The 26,875-nt window shown below is 46.1% G+C and overlaps 1 protein-coding gene across 1 annotated transcript in view; it reads right to left on the bottom strand.

The window, feature by feature from the left end:
• The window catches only part of LOC120989866 (hematopoietic prostaglandin D synthase-like), a 59,023-nt gene extending 33,419 nt beyond the window's left edge, over positions 1 to 25,604 (bottom strand). Inside the window, exons 1-2 of the mRNA XM_040418231.1 lie at positions 25,463 to 25,604; positions 5,674 to 5,766 (exon numbers count right to left, since the gene is read on the bottom strand). Of these exons, the coding sequence (XP_040274165.1) occupies positions 5,674 to 5,766; positions 25,463 to 25,595 (226 nt within the window). The 5' untranslated portion in view covers positions 25,596 to 25,604. The remainder of the gene's footprint in view (positions 1 to 5,673; positions 5,767 to 25,462) is intronic.
• Between the last annotated feature and the right edge of the window lie 1,271 nt (positions 25,605 to 26,875).

Below are 26,875 nucleotides of genomic sequence, written 5' to 3'. Positions count from 1 at the left end.
TCACTTTTGCCCAAACTTTTTTCATGAGTTCAATCAGAGGAAGTTTTTCCCTCCCTGCATGCATTCCTAAACCTTCCAGAATGCCCATGAGGTCACGACTGCCCAGCCAATGCTGCAATATCTGCCCAGTCATATCCGGTGCTTGTAGATCAATCCATCCCTTAAAATGCTGACATTGGGAAGCCAAAAAATAAATCCATGCGTTAGGGACAGCTAAGCCCCCTTCCGACTTAGAATACTGCAATGTCTCCAGTTTGATCCTAGCCTGTCCATACTTCCAAGTAAGATCTCTAAATATAGAGTGAATTTTCTTAAATCTATCCAGAGGGATCCAAACTGGAGCATTATTCAGTATATATAACAGTTGGGGCATCATAACCATTTTTAAAAGGTTAACTCTACCTACCACCGAAAGAAAGAGCCTACACCATGACCTCACTTTAAGCCTAAAAGTAGCTAGCAAAGGGGATAGATTTAGTTCTTCAAAATCCGCTAGTCTCGGTGTTATATGTAATCCCAGATATTTAAATTTATCCACCCAGGGCACCAAACTGTCTACTTGTCTGCCTGTCAGAGCTTGCCCGTCAATTGGCATCAAAGAGGATTTCTGCCAGTTTATCCGTAGTCCGGAAAAGCTACCAAATCTGTCAATCAATGCCATGGCCGCATCCAGGGACGCACCAGTATCGCCCAAGAAAAGTAGGGTATCATCAGCGTACATAGCCACTTTATTATGCAGTTCACCATATCTAAACCCCTCTATACTTGTAGATAAGCGAATATGCGCCGCCAACGGCTCTATTGCAAGAGCAAACAATAAGGGCGACAGTGGGCATCCCTGTCTGGAACCCCTGGCGAGGGGAAAACAGTCTGATAATCCTCCATTGGCTCTAATTCTCGCCTTAGGGCTAGAATACAGAACCTGTACCCACTGAATGAACCGTTCACCAAAGCCCATAATTCTCAGGACCCCCCACAAATACCTCCATTCCACACTATCAAACGCCTTAGCGGCGTCAAGCGCAAGCAAGGCCCTGTCACCACTATTGTCCGCCGGAATATTTAAACTAGTGTACAGCCTACGAAGGTTAATAGCCGTCGATTTTCCTGGCATAAATCCCGTCTGGTCCGGATGTACTATGGTCAGAATTACCTTGGACAGCCTGTTCGCCAACACCTTCGCCAGTAGCTTAACATCAGCCGTGAGAAGTGAAATTGGCCTGTAGGAATCCGGTATTTTAGGATCCTTCCCAGGCTTAAGCAGAACCACAATTATAGCTTCCTGCATCGAATGTGGTAACGAACCTGCCTCCAATGAGTGCTCAAACACCTTAAGTAATTCAGGGAGTAATATCCCCTGTAGCTTTTTGTATATCTCTACTGGGAGACCATCAGCTCCAGGGGCCTTACCACTTGCCATGTCCCCAAGTGCAGCTTCCAGTTCCTCGAGTGTAATCGGCTCCTCTAGCCTCTCTCTATCTTCTTCTGACAGCACCGATAACTGCGCCTCCTCTAGGAAATCCTTCAGGGCCTCATCAGAACTAGATCCAGTGGAAGTATATAGAGATACATAAAAGCTTTTTAAAATTCCTAATATTCCTTTTGTGTCCTGACAACTGTTCCCCCTGTCATCTCTCAACTCCTGAATACAAGAGGAGCCTCTCTGAGCCTGCGAGACCACTGACAACAAATGACCCACCTTCTCTCCTTCCTCAAAAGATCTCTGACGGTAAAAGCTTCTCTTTCTATCTGCGGCCTGTACCAGATGACATCTCAACTGCTCCTGAGCAACCTCCAGCGCCTCACTACTAACCGTGGTGGGGGATCTACTAAACTCTCTCTCAGCCTCGGCCACTAGGACATGCGCCTTGACATCTGCCTCTCTGGTCCTGGATTTATGTTTGTTGATTTCTTTCATCAGAACTCCCCTCAGAAATGCTTTCATGGCGTCCCATACACCTGGTATCGAAGCCGACCCTGTATTGATATCAAAAAATTCCTTAATTTCCATAGAAATCCCAGATAGGTCACCCAACACATTCAACCAATGAGGATTACACTTCCACAGCCTCGGTCCCTGTCTGAGCACCCCCAGGCACAAGTCAATCTGCACCAGAGAATGGTCAGACAACGACCGAGGATGATAAACAACATCCCTAACTAGTGGTAGCATTATATCATTAACAAGGGCCAGATCTATACGCGATAGTGAATGGTGCGTGGCAGATCTACATGAATATTCACGCTTATCCGGGTTACGCCATCTCCATACATCTTGTACTCCTACCTCACCCAAAATATTCCTGAGAGCCGCACTCCCCGGTGAACCACCTGCTCCCTCCACCCGGCATCTATCTAGGGAGTCATTCATCGTGCAATTAAAGTCCCCAACCAATAGCCACGGCAGCCCAGGGAAGTCCGCCACAAAGCCCATGATCTCTCTTATTAACGGAGAAGCAAACGGTGGAGGTATATACACAGACACCAGCACCATCTGTATTCCATCCACCTTACACACCACACACACATACCTGCCCTCAGCATCCACACACTCCTGCATATGTTCATACCTGATACTCCTATGCACAATCATACTTACACCTCTAGAATGAGAGGAATGAGTTGAATGTAACGCATGGATTACCCAATTTTTATTCATCCAGTGTAAATTTTCTCCTGTCAAATGCGTTTCCTGAAGACAACATATAGCCGGCTGAAACCGCCCCAGATACTGAAAAATACACTGTCTTTTCCGTGCTTCAGCCATCCCTCTCACATTCCAGCTTAAGATTCTAATCGCCTGTGACATGGTAAAACTTTAAACCATATTTGAATCTCACACCCCATTCAGATAACACTCGCTCATAGTTCAAGACCTTAACCTTCCCCCCCAACCTTTTCCCTACCCCCCCACCCCCCTCCCTCCCTCTCGTACTCAGGTTACTGTGGCTGGGGATACCTTTCCCCTCAGTATCCACTTCCCACATTAAAACAGGGCAATCCGAGAGCAACCATCCCTTTAACCTACAATAAGCATAACAATTTATAACACTTTTCCTCAGGTAGAGAATCCTCCCCACAACTGAGAAATACATTTTACTATCATTACCGCCTGCTCCCTCCTCAGGAACTACCATTTGGTAGCATTACATAATACACTCCCTAACTGGTGCAACATTTAAAGCAATCCTAGAGTGTAAATGCATATATAACTTGAACATAAGAAACGTATATCTGCCTCCTTCAAGTGTCCAGGGCACCACTTCTCAATTGTCGCTCGTGGACGTCCAGCCACTGCGTCGCCTCCTCCGGATCTTCAAAAAATCTGGTGGATCCCAATGCCACCACACGCAGTTTAGCAGGAAACAGCATAGCGTACTGGACTTGTAGAGCTCTCAGCCTTTTCTTTATGTCCATAAATCTACTTCTCCTCCGCTGCACTTCGTTGGAATAATCCGGAAATATGGATACTTTCACCCCATTCAGGACCATCTCCTCATTGTCCCTAGATTGTCGCAGGATAGTGTCCCGGTCTTTAAAATTGAGTATCTTCGCCAGTATGGGACGGGGAGGTCTGCCAGGCGGAAGCGGCCGCATGGGGACTCTGTGCGCCCGCTCCACCGCATATAATGAGGATAGACCTTTTTCATGAAATAATTGGTGCAGCCATTTTTCCACAAATTCGGTGGCATTATCCCCCTCCGTCTTCTCTGGCACACCCACAATCCGCAGGTTATTCCTTCTGGACCTGTTCTCCAGGTCATCTGTTTTGGCGTATAACGCCGCTATATCTTTAGCAGATGATTTTGCCGCCATTTGCAAAGGCTGGATAACGTCCTCAATAGTGGACACCCTCTTCTCCAATTCAGAGGTGCGTTCTGTGATTTTATGTAAGTCATGCCTAATTAAAGACACGTCTGACCTCAGACTGCCAACCTGTACTGTAAGCACCTTCAGTGTGCTGTTACAACTGGCCACAGCGGCCTTAATATCTTTTAGAGTAGGCTCTGCTCCATCCACAACTTTAGGGCCTACCGCGTCTTTTGCCGGCCGTGCAGGGGTTAATGGCGGCCAATTTACCGCGTCCAGGGTCTCCCCGTCGGTGGATTCATCCTCTTGTCCAGAGGAAACCTGAGCGTCCATCTCCTTCTCCTCAGCCCAGTCTCCCCCAGCACTCTCCGTGCGAGCAAACCTGCTCAGCTTTACGGCAGCAGTCTGTCTCGTCTTGGGCTGTAAGGCCGGCCCCTCTTCTTCCTCGGCGCCATGCCGACTCTCCTCTGGCCTGTCACAGCGCGGCCCTTTACCGGACTTTCTAGGCATGTCGGGACTCAAAAGATCAGCACCACACTCTCCTGTCTCCTCTCAACCACCAGGTAGGCTAGGATCTGCGATATAAGGGGTTGCTACCACTCTAAAATCAGGATGTCTGCAGGAGCTCAGTGCGGTGCGACCTACTCCATGCGCTCTCAGGCCACGCCACTCTTTGTCTTTTTATCTTTATCCAGAGAACCTTTCTTCCTGGCGTCTGAAGCTCTTTGCTTTTCTCTTTTGTTCCAGCAGAGCTAATGGACAAGGGTCTGCTGCACACCCTTCCCCTTACAGGGGGTAGACTTAACTAACTCCTAGCTAACTGAACTCCTCCCTCTCTAGAGAGGGCTAGAATGGATAGAAGGTTCCATTCTAGACAAACTAGCTCTGCTATTATTGCCGCCATCTGCTGGTGATCCAGGCACATTACATTTCAACATAACATTACAGGAAAAAAGATATGCACAGTGTTTTGAACCTGGAATAAATACACATGATGACATTGAATCAACCATAAGAGATAGTAGAAAGGCATAACAGGTGGTAATGCCACTCTGGGGCGTTACAAGTGTTAGGGATAAAATACCTTCCCATATCATGAATACAGAAGATGGCCAAACACCAATGAAGTTTTCAGAACTACATAGTGTCAAGAAGAAATTGAAATTTCCCCTTATTAGTCACCTATGCACTTGTTCCCTCCTCAGCAAAGTGATCAGCAAGTCTTTGACCTGTGATGTATGTAAATCTTTTATCACTTTCTTTACTTAGAAAATGTCAAGTCTTGTCAACCCCTATTTCGCCATTTGAAAGAGATTTTCCCATCGGAGTATTTTAAAGCATAAGTAAAGATGCTAAAGTGCTGAAATCTCTGTGGTACTCTTGTCACCTTCTTAATCTTTCCTATGTGCTACATCTGACTTTAGTGCGTACTTGCACTTTTGTCATTTCAAGGTTATACTTAAAGAAGTTGTCTGAGTTATTTAAAAAAAAAACTATCAAACTAGCATTTGTTACATCCACATATACTCCATTTGACCACAGCAACCATTCACTGGTGTTAGCAGCCATGCTTCGTATACCGCTGAGGACAGTGATTGGCTACAGTGGTGTCTGTGGGTATATGGGCATGTCCCCACTGGAGCCAAGAAGATGATGAAATAGTTGAGCATAATTTATTCTATTATGGCTAACTTTTTTTTTTTTAAGAACTTGGACACACCTGCATGCTTTTCACTTTACAGATAGTTGTTATACTGGTCTCTTCTTATTTGGCAGATGGGACTTTGGACCTCCAAACTATTTGAGTGCAATTGCTACCTACTGTACCAGCATACTGTATGTATGTATAATAAATTAAATTACCTGCTTTTTTGGCTAGATACCTCCCAATGGCATGGCTTTGATTGTAAACAGTCCCATCAATTTCCAAAACTGGGAGTTTTCCAAATGGGTATGCTGTGGGAAAAAACAGGGTAAAATAAGGTCAATTTTATTGGAAATTGTATTTAACTCTTAACAGCTCCAGTCACACTCCTGGTGGCAATTCTTTTACTCAATACATGAATAGGAACCTTACCATCTATTCACAGATCCAATATTATTCATCAATTGCAGGAACATTATAAGGTGATAAATTGCTGTCATTATAGCTTGTGTAGCCATCAATCGGAAATGGGCAGCAATTTCACTAAATGGAACTCATTGTGAAGAAAGACTATCAAATGCAGACACTGAACACTGAAGAATGGTGGCAGACCAAGTCATTCCAGCTCAGTCACGCAGTGGTATTGTGCTATTACCTGAGGTAATGGAAGTCAAAAGCAACACAACCTAATTGTATGAACATGGACAATGACAAGGAGAAAATAATAAGGGAAGAGAAAAATATAGAAAAGGGAAAGACAGAGAGAAAAGATATGAAGAAGTGAAAACAAATAAATGATCATTACTGTTGGTCATAGACCATTAGACGCCTTCTTTCCATTTGCCTTTTACTCATTTAAAAAGTCACTTTTATTTTATTTTTATTGAAATGATAAGGCTAAATGCACACAATCAGGATAGCATGCGGGTTTTCCATGCGGATCCGCACACTAAGTCATGTATATTGTATTCTATGAGAATTTGAAATTCTCATTCATACGATGCAGATTTGAAGATCCATGTGGATTTTGACCTACGGTGCGGTTTATAAAAACCGCAGCATGTCAATTTATTTTATTTTTCCTGACTGGATTTTCTCCATTCCCTCCAATGGGGAGAGTAAAATCCGCATGCGGAAAATCCACATCAAATCAGCACCAATTGATGCGGATTGATCGCACGGATTTCCCTGTGAACACCTGCGAATTTTAGTGCGAATTGTCCGCACATAAATCCTGAACGTGTGCATTTACTCTAATAGAAAGGAAAGAAAAGGGTTAAAACTTGCAGTTGAGAACTGCTGTTTTGTCAGTTTGTAATGGTGTTGCTACTACACTTTGCAAAAGTGTCGACATTGATAGATACATCTTAGTTCAGGAGACCAGGACTGTGTGCTGCAGCCTCCTCACTTCATATTTGAATGCTCTGTCTCCTATTACAATAAACACAGCATTTTACATTAGTCGTGCTGCCCCACCTGACATGTTTCACCATTACCTGGCGTCCTCAGGATATTGGGCAGTTGTCCCGAGGACGCCGTGTAAGGCCCCTTGCAGACGAGCATGTCCGAATTAGGTCCAGATGGGTTGCGTCTGCGATCAGTTAAAATCGTGCGAGTAGGTACACAATTGCAGTCAGTTTTGACTGTGATTGCGTTCCCATATTCAGTTTTTATCGCATGGGTGCAATGCATTTTGCACGCGTGTGATAAAAAACTGACTGTGGTACCCAGACCCGAACCCGGACTTCTTCACTGAAGTTCGGGTTTGGGATCGGTGTTCTGTATATTTTATTATTTTCCATTATAATATGGTTATAATGCAAAATAATAAAGTAAATGGGGTCCCGGGTAACTCATCCCTCGTCTCCTTAGCAACCATGCGTGAAAATCACATTGCATCTGCACTTGCCTGCGATTTTCACGCATCCCCATTCATTTCTATGGGGCCTGCGTTGTGTAAAAAATGCAGAATATGCTGTGAAAATCACGGCTCATCTGAACAGCCCCATTGAAGTGAATGGGTCCGGATTCAGTGCGGGTGCAATGCGTTCACCTCACGCATTGCACCCGCTCGGAATTCTCGCCCGTGTGAAAGGGGCCTTATAGCATTTTCAGTCTCTTTGCATAACTCCTATAGACTTCAGTGGAGAGGTTTACCTGCAAGTGTAGCCACAAAAGATGAGCAAGGGATTCTTTACTAATTTCAGAAACGAAACCTGATTTTTGGTTTCAGACAAAACTGTACCATTGTACTGTGAATATTAGTGGGAAAACCATGAGGGAGGAAGAAGATGGAGGATCACATGACACTGGGAGGAAGAGGGGGAGTGGGGGTGAGAGCTTGATCAGACGTTCAAGGGCAGTATTCAGCCAGGTCTTTCTGCACAGAAAGAGGAATCAACCATTCTATGTTTAACTTACTACCTGAAAGGATGTCTTGTGGCAGTGTCTGACAAAAAAAACTATTACAGACCTACCATCATGTTCTGTTTTTTTATGGGGGGGAGTAAGAAAGAACACAAAAACAATAAAAATTCAAAACTGGTATTGCAACGTCCGGAAAGTGTCCAACCGTGCTGGATTTTTATTTCAACTGCTTTTATGCTCCCATTATATGGTATTCTGGAAGTGTCTGCAAATATGTAATGCAGAATAGTACAGTCAAAGGAGCCTTCATAGTGCAGAATGAATGAGCAGAGGCAGTTCTCTGTTTCCTACCAGGCTTCAGATTTCTCTCTGTCAAGCTTGGAGTACAGGAATCGTGACATTAAAAGAGTGTAATGCAAGGCACCAACAAAACAGACCAGTAAAGATGAAGTCAAGGGGTTTATTAACAGAATAAACAAAGTCCAGGCAAAACTTCACTGGAGCTAATATCAGGCAAACAAAACAAAGGGAAGCCAGGAGTAGTCCCGATCCGTGCATAAGTCCTTGTGTAACTTGCCAAGTGAACGGATGCGACACAGAAAATCCCGGGTCCTGGGTCCTACTGGAACGGACGAAGTCCCAAGCAAACTTCAGTCAGCAGCAAACAGTACTGACCTGCACCTGGATGAGGGAAGATAACAGTGGGCACTGACCGACCGGGGAGGCCACCTTTTATGTGCCTGCTAACAAATCCCAGGCGCCAATTGTACACTCCCCATAGGTCATGATTCTGCCCTACACCTGTGTACAAGGCTTTGGTCGGTCATTAGTCAATTAGACCAATGCCGGCCCCCTAATCTACTTTGAACTTGTGACCAGATGCTATTCCCATTGCCGGTCAGCGAAGCGCGTTCGCCCGACCGCGTATCCCCTTTCAAACCCCTCTTCGAGCGTACACGCGGAGGACGCATGACAGGCTCTGCAAGAGTGCGCGAGCGAGTCGACATGGACACCGGAATGGAATCCGCAATAGGCACCGGAGACAAGCTTGACAGCAGAGTAGTGCCGCTAGCCCAGCCAAGCTGTCCCCGAAACCCATGCGGTCTTCCCCTCCGGCGCATATGCAAACGCGTCCCTGCGTCGGTTTGCAAAGGGGTCAGAGCTGGTGTATCAGTGAAGACATGCGTAACCTGTCCCGCAACCCCACGAGGACCCTTTTTGGTCACACCGGAGTGCGAGACAGGTGAGGATCTTACACAGAGCAGGCAAATTGCACCCCCATCCCCGAATGAATTTAAAGAGGACCTTTCACCTGTATAAACTATGTGAACCGAGTATGCTACCATATAGAGCGGCGCCCGGGGATCTCACTGCACTTACTATTATCCCCGGGCGCCGCTCCGTTCTCCTGTTATGCCCTCCGGTACCTTTGCTCCTTAAGTTATAGTAGACGGGTCTTCCCTTGTCCTGTGGGCGTCTCCTTCTCCTAGGCTGTAGGGCTGGCCAATCGCAGCGCACAGCTCACAGCCTGGGAGAAAAAAACCTCCCAGGCTGTGAGCTGTGCGCTGCTATTGGCCAGCGCTGCAGCCTAGGAGAAGGAGACGCCCACAGAACAAGGGAAGACACCGCCTACTATAACTTAAGGAGCAAAGGTACCGGAGCCTATAACGGGAGAACGGAGCGGCGCCTGGGGATAATAGTAAGTGCAGCGAGATCCCCGGGCGCCGCTCTACATGGCAGCATACTCGGTTCACATAGTTTATACAGGTGAAAGGTCCTCTTTAAAGTGACTCTACTTACTAATAAACAGATTAAAACACATTTAAAAGAAGCAGTCAGGTGCAGATCCACGGATTTCAGTATTTTGCTTTCCTTTTCTTCTCTGTTTGAGCCAGACAGGCATACATTTTTGGTCAGTTGTGTGCAGCCCCCACTGCCACATAAGAGTAAGAAGACACGAGTATTACTATATGGCACATGGGGGACTGTGAAGTGTATACATTTTGTGGCTTGCAAAATCTCTGTCATCCTGCTGCTACTCCTAATACTACACCCACTGTGCTCCCCTATTCACACAAATATTATACTAACAGTGCCATACAGATAGTCCCCCATAGCATTAGTGCTCCCAGACTGTCCTGATTAGTAATAAAACTATAAGTGATAATACTCCCCAAGAATGCCCCATTAGTAGCAATGCCCTCCATAATATACCTAATAATAATAATAATAATAATAATAATAATGCCTCAACAGTATTTTATGTGTAAACTGATTTTATTCATTTTCAATGACATTTTACAGAAAAAGACAGTATCAAACAGGGTAAGGACTACTGCCCAACAGTAGGTCACGCAGGACCATCATAACACAGCCATACTATAAATGTATAACAGAACGAAGGAAAACAATTATCGTCCCGTGTGTATCAGGGGACCTTAACCCCTTAGTGACCAAGCCTGTTTGGGCCTTTATGACCAAGCGTTTTTCTTCCTTTTTTTATGGTCTCGTTCCAAGAGCTATAACTTTTTTATTTTTTCATCTATATAGCTTTATGAGGGCTTGTTTTTTACGGGACAAGTTGTAGTTTTTAATGGCGCCATTTTGGGGTACACATAACTTTCTGATTAACTTTTATTAACTCTTTCTGGGAGGGAGATGGGGAAAAATAGCAATACTGCCACTGCGTTTTTACATTATACATTTTTGGCGTTCATTTTTCGGTACAAATAACATAATATCTTTATTCTCTGGGTCAGTACGATTACAGTGATACTAAATACTTATAATTTTGTTTACATTTTACTACTTTTTTTGCAATAAAACACCTTTTATTAACCAATAAAATGATTTTGCATTGCCACTTCACAAGACCCATAACTTTTTTTTTTTTTTTATATGGAATTGTGTGAGGGCTTGATTTTTGAAAAACGACTTGTATTTTTCATTGGTATGATTTTGGAGTAAATGCCGCTTTTTGATCGCTTGTTATTACGTTTTTTTTCGGTGGAAACTAAGAATAAATTCAAAATTCTGTCTTTTTTTATTTTTTATGGCGTTCACCATAGGGGATAATTTATGTAATATTTATGTAGTCCCGGTCGTTACGGACGCGGCAATACCAAACATATGGGGGATATTTTCTTTTTGCAATTTTTTTCATTGAAAAGCGTATTTTCAATGGGAAAAAAAGCATATTTTTTTATTTTATGGAATTTTTTTAATTTAATAAATGTGTATTTTTTTTCTATTTTTTTCACTACTTAATAGTCCCACAAGGGGACTATAATATACAGTATTTTGGTTGCTTTTAAAATGTAATGCATTATCTCTATAATGCATTGCATTTCAATAGCAATGCTATTCAAACATTGACCAGCAGGCTGCGCCAGAGAGGCACAGCCTGCTGGAGGTAACGGAAGACAGGCTCAGGGCCCTGATCGGAAGCAAGGTAAGCTTCCCAGCACATCAGCACCCCGCAATCGCATTTTCGGGGGTGCTGATGGGAGACAGAGGGAGTCCGCTCCCTCTGTCACCACTTTACATGCAGTGGGCGCCATTGCGCCCGGCATGTAAAGGGTTAAACAGCCCGGATCGGCACTCCTGCCGGTCTGGGCTGTTAGAGCAGGGACCCGGCTCTCATGTGAGAGCCAGGTCCGTGCTCCCCGCTGCACGGGGGAGCCGTGCAGCGCTTAAACTGGGCCGCCGTAAAAACGCGGCGGCCCAGCCTAAGGCCCCTTAGTGACCGCCGTAAAAACACGTATGGGTGGTCACTAAGGGGTTAAGTAAGGAAGGAATAAAAAACTTGTAGCAACAAAAGGCTTGTCACAAGCCTCTCATGGCATGGGTATGAAAGCACGAGGAAGTGCTCCGCTTCATTATAGCTAACGCCCAGATGAACCCTCAACAGTATTTTAAGCAAAATATCAACATCTGAGAAAGCTTCTACCAACAATCCCTACAACTCATCTACACAACTATTTGGTGTTCTTTCCACAAAACCTGCTTCACCACTATCACTGAAGAAAAGCCTTCCACCATATTCTCCCAATCACACCTCACCACCTGGCCTCTGACACAATCCCATCCAACATAATCCTTAGACTTACCACTCTGCTGATCCCAGTTCTAACCCACCTGTTCAACCTATCACTAACCACTGGCGTATTCCCTTCCTCTTTTAAACATGCTATCATCACACGCATATTCAAGAAGCCTTCCTTCGAACCATCCTTATTATCCAGCATGGGCAGCATGGTGGCTCAGTGGTTAGCAATGGTAAGTTCAAATCTGAACAAAGACAACATCTGCATAGAGTTGTATGTTTTCCCCATGTTTGCGTGGGTTTCTTCTAGGTACTCTGGCTTCCCCAACACTCGAAAATAGATATTTATAGGTAATTTAGATTGTGAGCCTCAATGGGGGACAGCGGATGATGATAATGTCTGTAAAGTGCTGTGGAATATGTCAGGGTTACATGAGAAAAATAAATAAATCTCACTACTACCATTTGCATCAAAACTCCTAGAACAACATGCCCTTTTTGAACTATCCTTGTACCTCTATCTCACTCACTTTTTAGCTACTATTTAAATCACCCTAACCAAAGTCATTAATGATTTGCTAGCTGCCAAAGCTAAACGTCATTAATCTGTTCTCCTCTTTCTTGACCTGTCCTCCGCCTTTGACACAGTCAACCACTCCCTCCTATATAAACTCTGTGATCTCTTGGCTTCAGACACCTGGCACTCATGTAGTACCTAACCAACTGAACATATTTTCTCATACAGTACCTCACCAATTAAACATGCAGTGTCTCCCATTCACACACCACCTCCATACCCTCTCTATGTTGATGTCACTCACGGCTCCTTCCTGGGACTCCTACTCTTCTCTATTTACAGTATACCTTTGACCTAGGACAGCTCATAGAGTTCTTTACCTTTCAATACCACCTCTGGTGACAGTCACTTCCCTGAGATCCATATTGCCAGCCTGTCTATATATATTTTTGCCTTCGCTACCTCCAGCTTTTTAAAACTCAACATTGCGAAAACAGAATTAATTATCTTTGCCATATCACTCAGCATCCCCCCAAGAAATATTTAAATTATAGTGGCACAAAGAAAGTGCCACACTTTCTCCAGTCTCGCAAGTCTACTGCCTTGGGATAACTTTTGATAGTGCCCTGTCCTTCTAACCACACACCCAAACCTTTAGCACTTCCTGCCACCTCCAACTCAAAAACATTTCTTGTATCCACTCCTTCCTCAACTCTAAGGGTTTATCCCGTGATGTGGACCACAATGCACGGGCACCAGCTGTCTGCAGACCCATTCACTTGATTTGAGAAGATTCAGTCTGCACCTCAAAAAAATAGAACATGCTCACCAAAATTCGGCTCCATGTTCGTGTCAACTAAGTCAACTAAAATGCTAGTGTATGCCCTAGACACCCGACACCCAAAAAAGCTTTTCTGTATCATGTTCATTCCTTCTCTATTTTTGCACAATTTGACCTTGAAAGGATAATATTTTTCTAAAACTTCTGAGATGTCTACCACTGTGCTTACACCAAATAACCACTTTAAACTTTAGCTTGAGAAACACCAGGCGGCCCTCCAGCTTTTGCAAAACTACAACTCTTAGCATGCCCTAATAGCTATTAGCTGTCCAGGCATGTTAGAAGTTGTAGTCTTGCATCAGCTGTAGTCTTGGGAATCCCTGCTCTAAAGTGAGAATATATTATATTACAATAACTAAATGTACAATCTGGAAGTCGTATCAGTGGTTTCTTTCTGTCAGACATATAATAATCTTATACATGCATTTTTATGGCTACTCAAATGCAGCAGACCTAGTATTACATAGGCATACTTGAGGAAATTGCAAAAATGCTAATTATAGTGTGAAGTAAAACCTTAGATCTGTTACATTTTATTCCAGCAGCACTTCTACTAGATAGTCTTGACTCACAGTATGATCAGTCCAGTGCTGAAAGGTGCTGTGTGATACAATTGTAGGATTTTACTAGTTCTACGACGTAAAGTCGTGATTTTATTAAGACACAGAGGCTTCGTATTGCTTTCTCTTTCTTTACTCAAATTATAGCAGCAAACAGACCCAGGAAGAGAAAAAAACACTAGTGACCTAGGCAACAGGCCACTCCCCCCTGTCCCAGCCAGTATAATAACCAGCCCCTCCTAACAGTCCTCCTCTTTCTTTGTAACCAAGTTATGCGAACAGGCGAACCATGAACTGGAACCGTGGAACTCCAAACGTCCCCACAGGAACTTGAACCATACGAACTGGAACCTGAACGATTCTGGTGCAATCTTTCAACCGTAGATCTATCATCACACCAGTGGAACGAAGGAAACTCCGGAAAAACGTACCGTGGAGGAATCAACCTAAAGGGGAAGGAGAAGAAAAAGTGCCGAATCAACACCGTCCTACTAAAAGTGGGAGAATATGATACGCAGCTGGAAACATATGCAAACCTCGCAAAATACAAACAATCATTTTACCTGAGATTCATACCTACCATACCCAAGGATGAAGCAAGGGCGGGAGTAGCCAAACGGGTGGGTCAATACTCGCCTCCGTGTCTTAATAAAATCACGACTTTACGTCGTAGAACTAGTAAAATCCTACAATTTTATAACAGACACGGAGGCTTCGTATTGCAAGTTCAAAGCTGCATGACTACCGTGGAGAAAACATGAGGCGATGGGCGAAAGTAAAAGTCCCAAAAGGTGGACTTGCGCGACCAATCGGCTGCCTTCAAGGTATCTTGCAACCGCGCCCCCGACGCCATCATGGAGGTGGCTGAAGCGCTACGGGTGGAATGTGCGGTAAAGACGGAAGTGTCCACACCCGCGAGTGATAGAATCCATTTGACCCAACGTGCCAAAGTGGTGCAAGACACCGGAGCAAAAGGGGGGTGATAAGAGAGGAAAAGGTTGGAAGAGACGGGAGAGCGGTGAACCGCCGTTCTAGCCTCGTATTTGCGGAGGCAGGAAACCGGACACAAGGCTGGCCTAGCCGGGAAACTCGGGTAAGTGACCGAGCGCGACGCCGTCTTAGTGCGCCTAGAGATGTCAAAGGTCACCCCATCTGGAGTAAACGACCTAGCGGAATAATCCAAGGCCTGAACGTCGGAAACCCTTTTGCAGGACACCAAACACAAAAGGGAAACCAACTTAGAGGGCCAGGAGGAAAAAAGCGAAAGGACGCAGGAGACATCCCAGGTAGATGTATATCTGGGCCTAGGAGGGCGTGCCAGACGAGAACCCTTAAGTAGACGGCACACTAAAGGGTGCTGCCCTGCTGGGCAGCCGTTGAAGCCCTGGTGCGCTGAGGATATGGCCGATCTGTACACGTTAATGGTGCGATAAGTCCGACTGTCCTCAAACAAGGACGTCAAGAATTGAAGGACGGCTGTCACAGGGGCTGATACGGGATCCAGGTCCCGTCCCACGCACCAACTAGCCCATGCCTTCCAAGCGGACTGATATGCGCGTCTCGTGCCGGGGGCCCAAGCGTTGGCCAATAAGCGTTGAGTCGAGATCGGAAGTCCCTGGAAATGCAAGGGGTCCCCGAAATCCTCCAAGCTAAGAGGGGCAAGGAGCCCTCCATCAGAAGGGGGTGACACTGACCGCGGGGCCCTAACACGAGATCCGGAAGAGCCAGCAACAGCCTGGGGGTATCCACCGTTAACTCCAGGAGCTGGGGGAACCATACCTGAGACCTCCAGAACGGGGTCAGTAGAACCAGCTCGGCAGTCTGGCGTCTGACCTGAAGGAGCACCCTGGGAATCAGGGCAAAAGGAGGGAATGCGTAGAGAAGCGAGCTGGACCAATCTTGGAGAAACGCATCCACAGCTTCCGCCGCCGTATCTGGATGCCAGCTGTAAAACCGCGGAAGTTGGGCGTGGAGCCGGGATGCAAAGAGGTCGACAGACAAGGGACCCCAAAGAGAAGAGATAGCCGAGAAGACCTCTACCTTGAGCTTCCAATCGCTGCTGTCCGACCAGTGGCGAGAGCTCCAATCTGCCTCGATATTGTGGAGGCCTGGAAGATAGTCTGCCTGGACGAGTATATTTTTGGAAAAACAGTAGTTCCAAAAGTCCTTCGCTAAACGAGCCAGCGGAGCGAGTGCCGCCCATGTGGTTGACATAACTCACAGCGGACACATTGTCCATGCGAAGGCGTATGCACGCATTCACGGTGTCGTTCGTGAAACTCCTGATTGCGAAGGAGCCGGCCAGCAGTTCGAGGGCATTGATATGGAGGCTTGACTCCTTCAGTGACCACAGGCCCCCTGTGGATACCTTGTCGCAGTGGGCTCCCCATCCGAGGAGACTGGCGTCGGAATCTACAGTGAAATCCGGTCGAGAGACAAAGATGGCTCTGTCGTTCCAGCCCGACAAATTGTGGATCCACCATGACAGCTCGTCTCGTGTTTCGACATCCAGAGACACCACGTCTGCATAGGAGGATCCCCTGCGAAGATGGGCAATCTTCAGGTGTTGGAGAGCCCGATAGTGAAGGGGGGCTGGGAAGACCACCTAATTGGAGGATGAAAGGAGGCCGATTAGGTGGTGTAACGACAGTTGGCGGAGTCGTAAAGTACGCCGCAACTCTTTGCGAATCGCACACACCTTTGCCAGAGGAAGGCTGAGGGATTCCGCCTCCGAATCCACCAGGAAACCCAGGAATTCCATGCGCCTGGCTGGGGACAGGCAGGATTTCTCCCGGTTGAGAAGGAACCCTAGTCGCGAGAGGAGGTCTATTGTCCATTGAAGATGGGACAGCAAGGTCTCTCGGCTTTGGCCATGAGAAGGAGGTCGTCCGGATAGATAATAAGACTGACACCCATGCCCCGAAGCCAGGACACTACTGGGCGCATAAGCTTGGTGAAGCACCAAGGAGCCGAGGAGAGGCCAAAGGGGAGACAGGCGAAACGCCAGACCTCCTTGTTCCAGAGAAACCTGAGAAGGTCTCTGGATTGTTCCGCAACCGGGACCGTTAGATATGCGTCTTGGAGATCTAACTTTACCATCCAATCTCCAGGGAGTAGTAGGTCTCGCAGGAGATAAATGCCCTCCATTTTGAAATGCCGGTAGCGCACTAAGGCATTCAAAGCGCGGAGGTTGATAACCGGTCGCATATGACCTCCCTTTTTTTCTACAAGAAAAATGTTGCTCAATACCCCTGGTGAAGGAGTGGGTGCTCGCTCTATGGCCCCTTTGCGGAACAGGGCAGAATGTTCTTCCTGGACCAAAGCGCGGTCGGATGAGGATAGAACGATCGGGTGGGGATGGGGAATGCGTTCTGGGGAGTCTATCAGTTCTATCTGAAAGCCCCTGACAGTGGAGAGGATCCAACGGTCCGAGGTGATGGTTTGCCAGGCAGTGAAAAAATGACGGAGTCTGCCCCCTACAGATGTATTGGAAGAAACATGAGGAAGTGGCAGGCTTACCGTATGGGCATCTAGAGCCGGGAGTGCCTCTGAAACCTCGGGAACGCCAGGGTCTTCCGCGGGAAGGGAAGAACGGGTTCTGGTGGCGCGTCTCCTGGAAGGAGGATCCCTGGAAACCAGTCGGTTGGAAAAAGGAGCCTCGGCCCCCGTTACGGGCCTGGTTGGATGACTGGCCGGACAGGCGGCCCCTGACACTGCCAGCCCTGGTAGAGACCCGGCCCTGAAAAACTCTCCTCATTGAGGATTGCGCCTTGTCAAGGGCCGTGAAGGCTCCTACATAGCGACCTAACTCCTTGATAAAAGAGTCCCCAAACAAGAGGCCCTGGGCATCTTTGCCCGGTTCAGTGAGGGCGAGGTTCGCCAGTTTGGGTTCTATTTTAAATAGAATGGCTTTACGCCGCTCTATTGAAAGGGAAGTGTTGACACTTCCGGCCATGCCGCTAGATCAAACAGTTTTGCAAGCAGGCCGAAGATATCTAACAGCTTGTCCTGGCAAGCTTTTAACGCGGAGTCCAGTCCCTTACGGGGGTTCCATCCTAGCTTGGCTAGAAATTGTGTCATCTTAGGATCCACAGTAGGGGTATCGCAAACCTTATTAGGGATAAGTGGCCTAGGACATTCCGCTTTTAGTTTATTTCGGGCCGCCTTGCTAAGCGGGCGGCAGACCTAGGATTCTAGGTACTTGGACACGTGGTCCGCAGGGAGCCATTCAGCGGACCTAGGATGGTGTAAGACATCTGGGTCAAATAAAGGATCCCCAAAGGGGTCAGTAAGCGACCCGTCCGCACAGGGCCGGTGCAAGGATTTTTGCCGCCCTAGGCAAGATAAAAATTGACGCCCCCCCCCCCCCCCTTATCAGATGATCTGCCCATATCATGTTCCACCCCTTTCTCAGTTTTTAAATTAAAAGAACTGCTATGTTTCCCTTAGGGTTAATCCAGCTTCTTGTAGCTGTCTCTTTTTGCGGAACGGAATTGCGGGCCCATACAACGTGCGGCCCCCGATCCGGAACTGCGGACCCGGATCCGCAATTCCGATCCTGAAAAAAATAGAACATGTCCTATTCTTGTCCGCAATAGTGCCGGCAATGTGCGGTCCGCAAAGTGCGGAACGCACATTGCCGCTGTCTGTGTTTTGTGGATCCGCAAAACACACACGGATGTGTGAATGGACCCTAAATGTGAGGTAAATTAGTTTCCAATGTAGTATTAATAACTAAGCAATTAAATAATAAACATATTGCATTGTCTACTTACCACCAGGACAATAAGATGATCTGGTCTCTGGCTGCAGTCTGGCTCTTGGTCTGGCTCTGGGGACTCCCTTGTCACTCTCATTATTCCCCCCCCTCTCCCTTGTCACTCATTATTTCCACCCCCCCCCCCCTCCCCCCTTGTCACTCATTATTCCCCCCCCCCCTTGTCACTCATTATTCCCCCCCCTTGTCACTCATTATTCCCCCCCCCTTGTCACTCATTATTCCCCCCCCTTGTCACTCATTATTCCCCCCCCTTGTCACTCATTATTCCCCCCCCTTGTCACTCATTATTCCCCCCCCTTGTCACTCATTATTCCCCCCCCCTTGTCACTCATTATTCCCCCCCCCCTTGTCACTCATTATTCTCCTCCCCCTGTCACTCATTATTCTCCTCCCCCTGTCACTCATTATTCTCCTCCCCCTGTCACTCATTATTCTCCCCCCCATGTCACTCATTATTCCCCCCCCCCCCTTGTCACTCATTCTACCCCCACCTCTAATGTAGCGTGGCCGAGCTCTGTTCGATCTGCGGTACAGGAGCATTTGTTTCCTGTACCCGACCGGACTGACAGGAAGTGCACACTAAGTGTGCACTTCCTGTCAGTCCGGCCGGGTACAGGAAACAAAAGCTCCTGTACCGCGGACCGAACAGAGCTCGGCCACGCTACACTAACAGCACAGAGCAGGATTCTTTAGAGCGGCAAGCGCTCAGCCTCAGCCGCTCAGGCGGCGCCGCATGAGGGGCGCCGCCGGCCGCCCCCCAACTTATATAAGCAATTTTTTTATTTATTTATTTTTACCGCAACGGGCGCCGGGCGCCCCCTGCTGCATGGCGCCCTAGGCGACTGCCTAAGTCGCCTTACTGGTGGCGCCGGCCCTGCGTCTGCAGTAGCGGGGGGATCATTGGGTGTGCCTGAGGGAAGAACCTTTTGTGGTGGTGGATTAGAAGGACCCGGGTCCTCCATCTCCATGGCGTCCTCAGAATCATGAGCGTTCTCATCCTCAGCCTCCTCACTAGACCCGATTTCTGAGTCGGAGTCGCTCTCATATTGTGCTCTAGCACATTTCCACTGCCGCGCCCGTTCTGCCTGGCGTGGTAAGGCTCTTTTGCGTGAATGAGACACCCTATCTATCTTGTGGGTGAGACACGTCACCGGTCATATGGGTTCTGGAGGCCTGAGCGTCATGATGGGGGTAGGCTACCGCAGGGAGCTCGGAATGCGCCGAGCGTGAACCCTGTGCTGCACTCTGAGCGCCAGAGGAGTGTGCAAGGAGAGCCTGCGAAAGAGTGTGGGAGATGGTGGCAGAGACAGATCCCATGGCAGTGGCAATGGCGTCAGCCACTGTCTTCTGGAAGGCCAATGGGTCCCCAGAGACCGGGGTTAAGCTGGGGGGAGGGGAAGGGGGAGGGACAGAGTGCCCTGGACGGAGGAGCACTATGAGCTTTGAGGGACTCGCGGTCCCCAAGGGGGGGGAGGTGAAGTGGTCGGATCTGACATGTCACCGCCACTAGACATTAAACCCAGGAATCTGACCTGATAAAAGAAATCCTATTGGGAGGACAAGGGCGCGCTGCAGGGGTCAGGGTCTGCAGAGCTGGCAGGCTGTGTGCGATCCCTAAGATGGATGCCGAAGTCACGCGAGACTTCCGGCCTCCGGGATGCGCGCGCTGCCGAGATCTCGCGAGACTTCCGGCGCAACAGCCGGAACCATGGCGAGAGATGGCGGCGGGAAGCGTGGCACAGGCGGGGGAGAGAGAGGCGCAGAGTGACCCACTCTGGGCGGCGAACAGAGGGCCAGGAAGGTCGGCGGTATGTGCTACAAACAATAACCAAAAGTTTCTAAGGGAAAAACTGCCAAAGAACATAAGTTGTATACAGTGCAATAGGAAGGTGAACAGATACTCATCTCCTCCTGTGAGCAGCAAAGAAAGAGGAGGACTGTTAGGAGGGGCTGGTTATTATACTGGCTGGGACAGGGGGGAGTGGCCTGTTGCCTAGGTCACTAGTGTTTTTTCTCTTCCTGGGTCTGTTTGCTGCTATAATTTGAGTAAAGAAAGAGAAATCAATACGAAGCCTCCGTGTCTGTTATAAAATTGATATACACTCACCTAAAGTATTATTAGGAACACCATACTAATACGGTGTTGGACCCCCTTTTGCCTTCAGAACTGCCTTAATTCTACGTGGCATTGATTCCACAAGGTGCTGATAGCATTCTTTAGAAATGTTGGCCCATATTGATAGGATAGCATCTTGCAGTTGATGGAGATTTGAGGGATGCACATCCAGGGCACGAGGCTCCCGTTCCACAACATCCCAAAGATGCTCTATTGGGTTGAGATCTGGTGACTGTGGGGGCCATTTTAGTACAGTGAACTCATTGTCATGTTCAAGAAACCAATTTGAAATGATACGAGCTTTGTGACATGGTGCATTATCTTGCTGGAAGTAGCCATCAGAGGATGGGTACATGGTGGTCATGAAGGGATGGACATGGTCAGAAACAATGCTCAGGTAGCCCGTGGCATTTTAACGATGCCCAATTGGCACTAAGGGGCCTAAAGTGTGCCCAGAAAACATCCCCCACACCATTACACCACCACCACCAGCCTGCACAGTGGTAACAAGGCATGATGGATACATGTTCTCATTCTGTTTACGCCAAATTTGGACTCTACCATTTGAATGTCTCAACAGAAATCAAGACTCATCAGACCAGGCAACATTTTTCCAGTCTTCAACAGTCCAATTTTGGTGAGCTCGTGCAAATTGTAGCCTCTTTTTCCTATTTGTAGTGGACATGAGTGGTACCCAGTGGGGTCTTCTGCTGTTGTAGCCCATCCGCCTCAAGGTTGTGCGTGTTGTGGCTTCACAAATGCTTTGCTGCATACCTCGGTTGTAACGAGTGGTTATTTCAGTCAACATTGCTCTTCTATCAGCTTGAATCAGGCGGCCCATTCCCACAGGACTGCCGCATACTGGATGTTTTTCCCTTTTCACACCATTCTTTGTAAACCCTAGAAAAGGTTGTGCGTGAAAATCCCAGTAACTGAGCAGATTGTGAAATACTCAGAACGGCCCGTCTGGCACCAACAACCATCCCACGCTCAAAATTGCTTAAATCACCTTTCTTTCCCATTCTGACATTCAGTTTGGAGTTCAGGAGATTGTTTTGACCAGGACCACCCCCCTAAATGCATTGAAGCAACTGCCATGTGATTGGTTGGCTAGATAATTGCATTAATGAGAAATAGAACAGGTGTTCCTAATAATTCTTTAGGTGAGTGTATAATGTCCCCAATTTAGTATGTGTAGCTATATGCTTATATAGAAATGCAAAAAGTTCTGTATATTCCAGTTAAAAGAAAGGAAACAGTCCTCTACAATCTGCATTTGATCCTGCAATACATTATATCATTGTATCTGCTATACATTAGGTTGGTCAGAATAAAATTGCTTAGATTTTCACTATCATTTTGCAGTTTAGTTTTCTGACACACTTTGCAACAATCTTGAATGACATCATGTTTATTGTCTTCAGTACACAATATATAGGTTTCCTGCCAGGAAGAGATTACATAAACTCTACTGATCGAGTATGGTTTGCAGTGCATTGTGGGGACATTTTGTACATACTATTCAGTGTTTGGTTGCTGGATGTAGGAAAAAAAATACACTAATAAAATAAAAATTCTGAAGCGCAACATAAACAATAGGTATAAGCCAAAAGTATACAATTTCTAGATATAGATGGGGTATAAAATATAATATATCAAGGAATAGGCACAGCGAATATGGAGTCGCATGACCTTTGTGTGCTGCTATACATACAGAGACATTTCTGGTTGGAAGCAATGCTTTTAGACAAGAATACCTCTGTATGTACTAAATCTGATGGAACTGGACAGAGGGGCGGCTGTGGATGTAGTGTTTCTGGATTTTGCAAAGGCTTTTGACACTGTCCCTCACAGACATTTAATAGGTAAAATAAGGCCTATGCGCTTGGAAAATATAATTTGTAATTGGATTGAAAACTGGCTGAAGGACCATGTCCAGAGAGTTGTGGTCAATGATTCCTATTCAGAATGGTCCCGGGTTATAAGTGGTGTACCCCAAGGTTCAGTGCTCGGTTCTCTATAATTTAAGTTATTTATTAATTATATCAATGGTGAAATCAATAGCACTGTTTCTATTTTTGCAGATGACACTAAGCTAAGTAGTACTGTTCAGTCTATAGAAGATGTCCATAAACTACAAGCAAGCTGAGTTTTTTGGCATCCACTTGGCAAATGAAGTTCAATGTGGATAAATGTAAATTTATGCATCTTGGTAGTAATAATCGATGTGCATCATTTGTCCTAGGTGATGTAGCACTGGGAGAGTCACTTATAGAGAAGGATTTGGGTGTCCTTATAGATCATAGATTAAATAACAGCATACAATTTCAATCAGCTGCTTCTAAGGCCACCAGGATATTGTCATGTATTAAGCGAGGCATGGACTCGCGGGGCAGGGATGTAATATTACCACTTTACAAAGCGTTGGAGCGGCCTCATCTGGAATGTACAGTTCAGTTCTGGGCACCAGTACATAGAAAAAAGGATGCTTTGGAATTGGAAAAAGTACAAAGGAGAGCAACTAAACTGATAAGGGGCATGGAGAGTCTTAGTTATGAGGAAAGGTTAAAATAAATAAATTTATATATTCTTGAGAAGAGACGTCTAAGGGGGACATGATTAACCCATACAAATATATAAATGGGCCATACAAAAAATATGGTGAAAAGCTGTTCCATCTAAAATCCCCTAAAAACACAATGGAGCACGCCCTCCGACGTTTACATCAGGACGTGGTTAAAGCAGGAGTCGTGAACAGGTTAAAAAAAAAAAACGGCTTAGATGAATTCTAAAATCTATATACATGTCTGTTTGTCCTCTATAGGCATCCAAATTTGGCACATAGGTAAATCGGGTGTCTGGGAAAGTTTTTGTAAAGTTCTCAGCTCTGTAGGACGTACCTTTTTTGAGATATTCCCAAAAATTTATTAGCCAATAGGAGCTCTCAGGTTCTTCCTAACTGCCATACATAAGGGTAATATGTATGTATGACCGTATTAGCCAATAGAAGTTTGCCAGTCCTTCACTCATATCGTAACTGACATACGCACGGTCACAGGACCCTTATTAGCCAATAGAAGCTTGAAGGTCCTTCAGTCTTAACATACACACAGTTTTATACCAGGTTCCATAACAACTCAGCCATTTTTCTTCACTGTTATAGGTCACTGTTAAGGGGACGGAGTGCCGTGGAAGTCACTGTTAAGGGGGCAGGGCGCTGTGTAGGTCATTGCTAAGGTGGACGGGGGCACAGTAGAGGTCACTGTTAAGGGGGCGGGGTGCAGTGGAGGTCACTGTTATAGGTCACTGTTAAGGGGACGGAGTGCCGTGGAAGTCACTGTTAAGGGGGCAGGGCGCTGTGTAGGTCATTGCTAAGGTGGAGGGGGGCACAGTAGAGGTCACTGTTAAGGTAATGGGGTGCTGTGGAGGTCACTGTTATAGGTCACTGTTAAGGGGACGGAGTGCCGTGGAAGTCACTGTTAAGGGGGCAGGGCGCTGTGTAGGTCATTGCTAAGGTGGACGGGGGCACAGTAGAGGTCACTGTTAAGGGGGCGGGGTGCAGTGGAGGTCACTGTTATAGGTCACTGTTAAGGGGACGGAGTGCCGTGGAAGTCACTGTTAAGGGGGCAGGGCGCTGTGTAGGTCATTGCTAAGGTGGAGGGGGGCACAGTAGAGGTCACTGTTAAGGTAATGGGGTGCTGTGGAGGTCACTGTTAAGGGGACGGAGTGCTGTGGAGGTCACTGTTAAAAGGGTCTATGGAGTCACTTTACACTTACAGCACATGTGACCAATTACAACATTCTGTCACATAACAGGAAAGACATTCTATGGCTACTTCTTTCTTAATCAAACTAAGCTGAAGAAAAAATCCAGCGATACATGGTGAACGGATACTACTGTGTGGCATTCGTCTGAGGCATCCATTAACATAAATGTTTTTTTATGTACTTTAAACAGATGGCAAAAACGTGATGTGAACCCACCCTAACCCTAACGCTTCTGCGCTTTCTTGGAACCAGCTTCTCATCTGGTCTGTGGTCATGCTCATCGTTAGCTCTACAACCTCACGTATGTGCAGCAAATAGCTGTCTCATTTGCAGGGCCATCTTGAGTAGAAGTTAGTGCTACCATGCTACTACCTTCAATTTGTCATGTGAGAAGGGGCTCAGGGAAGCAGCCTCCTGACAGCGGGCTTTTCACTGGCCTGCACCCCTAATAGGGGGTGCAAGCACACCATGCAGAACTGGCGAAAATGGTGTCTGCCAGATGCTTATAACAGGGCTCCATCTTCTAATATGCTGAGTGGTAAACTGCCGGACAGCATACAGCTCATCAAGGAACCAGGCCAGCACTCTTCACTGCAAGAAATAGCTGGTGATATGCCATCAGAGTCACCAGGGGTGGGGCTGAAATGTCACTATGAGCAGAACCAGCATCTTATTTGTCTTCAATGATGAAATATTAACAATATTAACATTGCATGGCAATTAAAGTGTTAATGCTTCCATGTGGCAAAGTTTCTTTGCCACATAGGAAAACACAAGTATTAGACGAGTAATTGGCACTTGGTAGGAGGAAGCACTATTAGAAATGATCATTCGGGTCCAGGAACTACAAGTGATATATCTGGCAGACTGTTATGAGCACATTGATCCTACCTCTATTATAATTATCAGGCTTGCTCTGTTATATGATTTAATCAGAATAACATCCAACTGAAAGTCAGCGACACTCAATCACGTTTATGCAACATAAAAATACATGGGGCATCAGAACTTACAGTCTTTATGTGCAGGCCAGTCTTTAAATTCAATTCTATGGTCTTCAAATTCAGTGTTTGTATAGGCAAACAGGTAGCGAATGATCTCTCCTCTACCTCTTAGATTGAAATAGGTCAGCTTGTAGCTTGGCATGATTGAATCCTGCAACAGATAAAATATGGAACCGTTAGTGGGATTCGATTCGCTCATCTCTAAGTGGAATTCGATCCGAATTTCAGGATAAATTTGATTCACCTAGAAGCCGAATCTCCTCGTGCTTCATGTCAGCGAATCAATTTAACCTGAAATAGTATTAAAAAAATAATAATTCAAAACGTACCTCCTCCATTTGCTCGCGACGGGCAGCCAGCCTCCAGCCTGCTTGAAGATCCCGGACGAAATCCTGTGCGGCGCGAGATTACATCACCACGCCGGCCAGTGTGATGACGTCATACATCACCACGTCAGCCGGCGTGATGACGCAATCTCGCGCCGCACAGGATTTCGGCCAAGATCTTCAAGCAAGATGGCGGAGGCTGGCTGCCCGTCGCGAGCAAATGGATCCGGTAAGTTTGATAATTATATAATTTTTTTGTCATTTTTACACTTAGATGCCACGATCATGTATGAACGCGGCATCTGAGGGGTACAATGACGGGGGCGACGCTATCGCAGCTCCCTGTCATTGCACCCGCTACTTACTAAAAAAAATGCATTTCGTGACTAAGTAATTCGTCACAAAGTGAATTTTTGGGTGAAATTCAGCGAATCAACCAAATCAAACTTTTAAGAAATTCTCTCAACTCTAGTAACAGTAGAAGCATATCATAATTTCCATTTTACATAACAATGACCCACATAAGTAACCATGCAGTGCTCATATCAAACTGCCTAATCAATATCTTAGGGAATGTAGCTATTTCACCTTAAGGACTTGGCCATTTCTTGCAAATCTGACCAGTGTCACTTTAAGTGCTGATAACTTTAAAATGCTTTGACTTATCCAGGCCATTCTGAGATAGTTTCTTCGTCACATATTGTACTTCATGACACTGGTAAAATGGAGTAAAAAAAAACAAAACATTTTTATTTATAAATAAATACCAAATTCACCCAAAATTTGTAAAAAATTGCAAATTTCCAAGTTTCAATTTCTCTACTTCTATAATACATAGTAATACCTCCAAAAATAGTTATTACTTTACATTCCCCATATGTCTACTTCATGTTTGGATCATTTTGGGAATGATATTTTATTTTTTGGGGATGTTACAAGGCTTAGAAGTTTAGAAGCAAATCTTGAAATTTTTCTGAAATTTAAAAAAAATGGAGATTTTTGGCAAATTTTAAATTTTAATCTGTTTTTCCCAGTAACAAAGCAAGGGTTAACAGCCAAACAAAACTCAATATTTATGGCCCTGATTCTGTAGTTT

Source organism: Bufo bufo, chromosome 2 (genome assembly GCF_905171765.1).
Source record: "Bufo bufo chromosome 2, aBufBuf1.1, whole genome shotgun sequence".
Classification (NCBI taxonomy): Eukaryota; Metazoa; Chordata; class Amphibia; order Anura; family Bufonidae; genus Bufo; species Bufo bufo.
The sequence above is the reverse complement of the archived record's forward strand: the minus strand, read 5'-3'. Positions and strand labels throughout refer to the sequence as shown.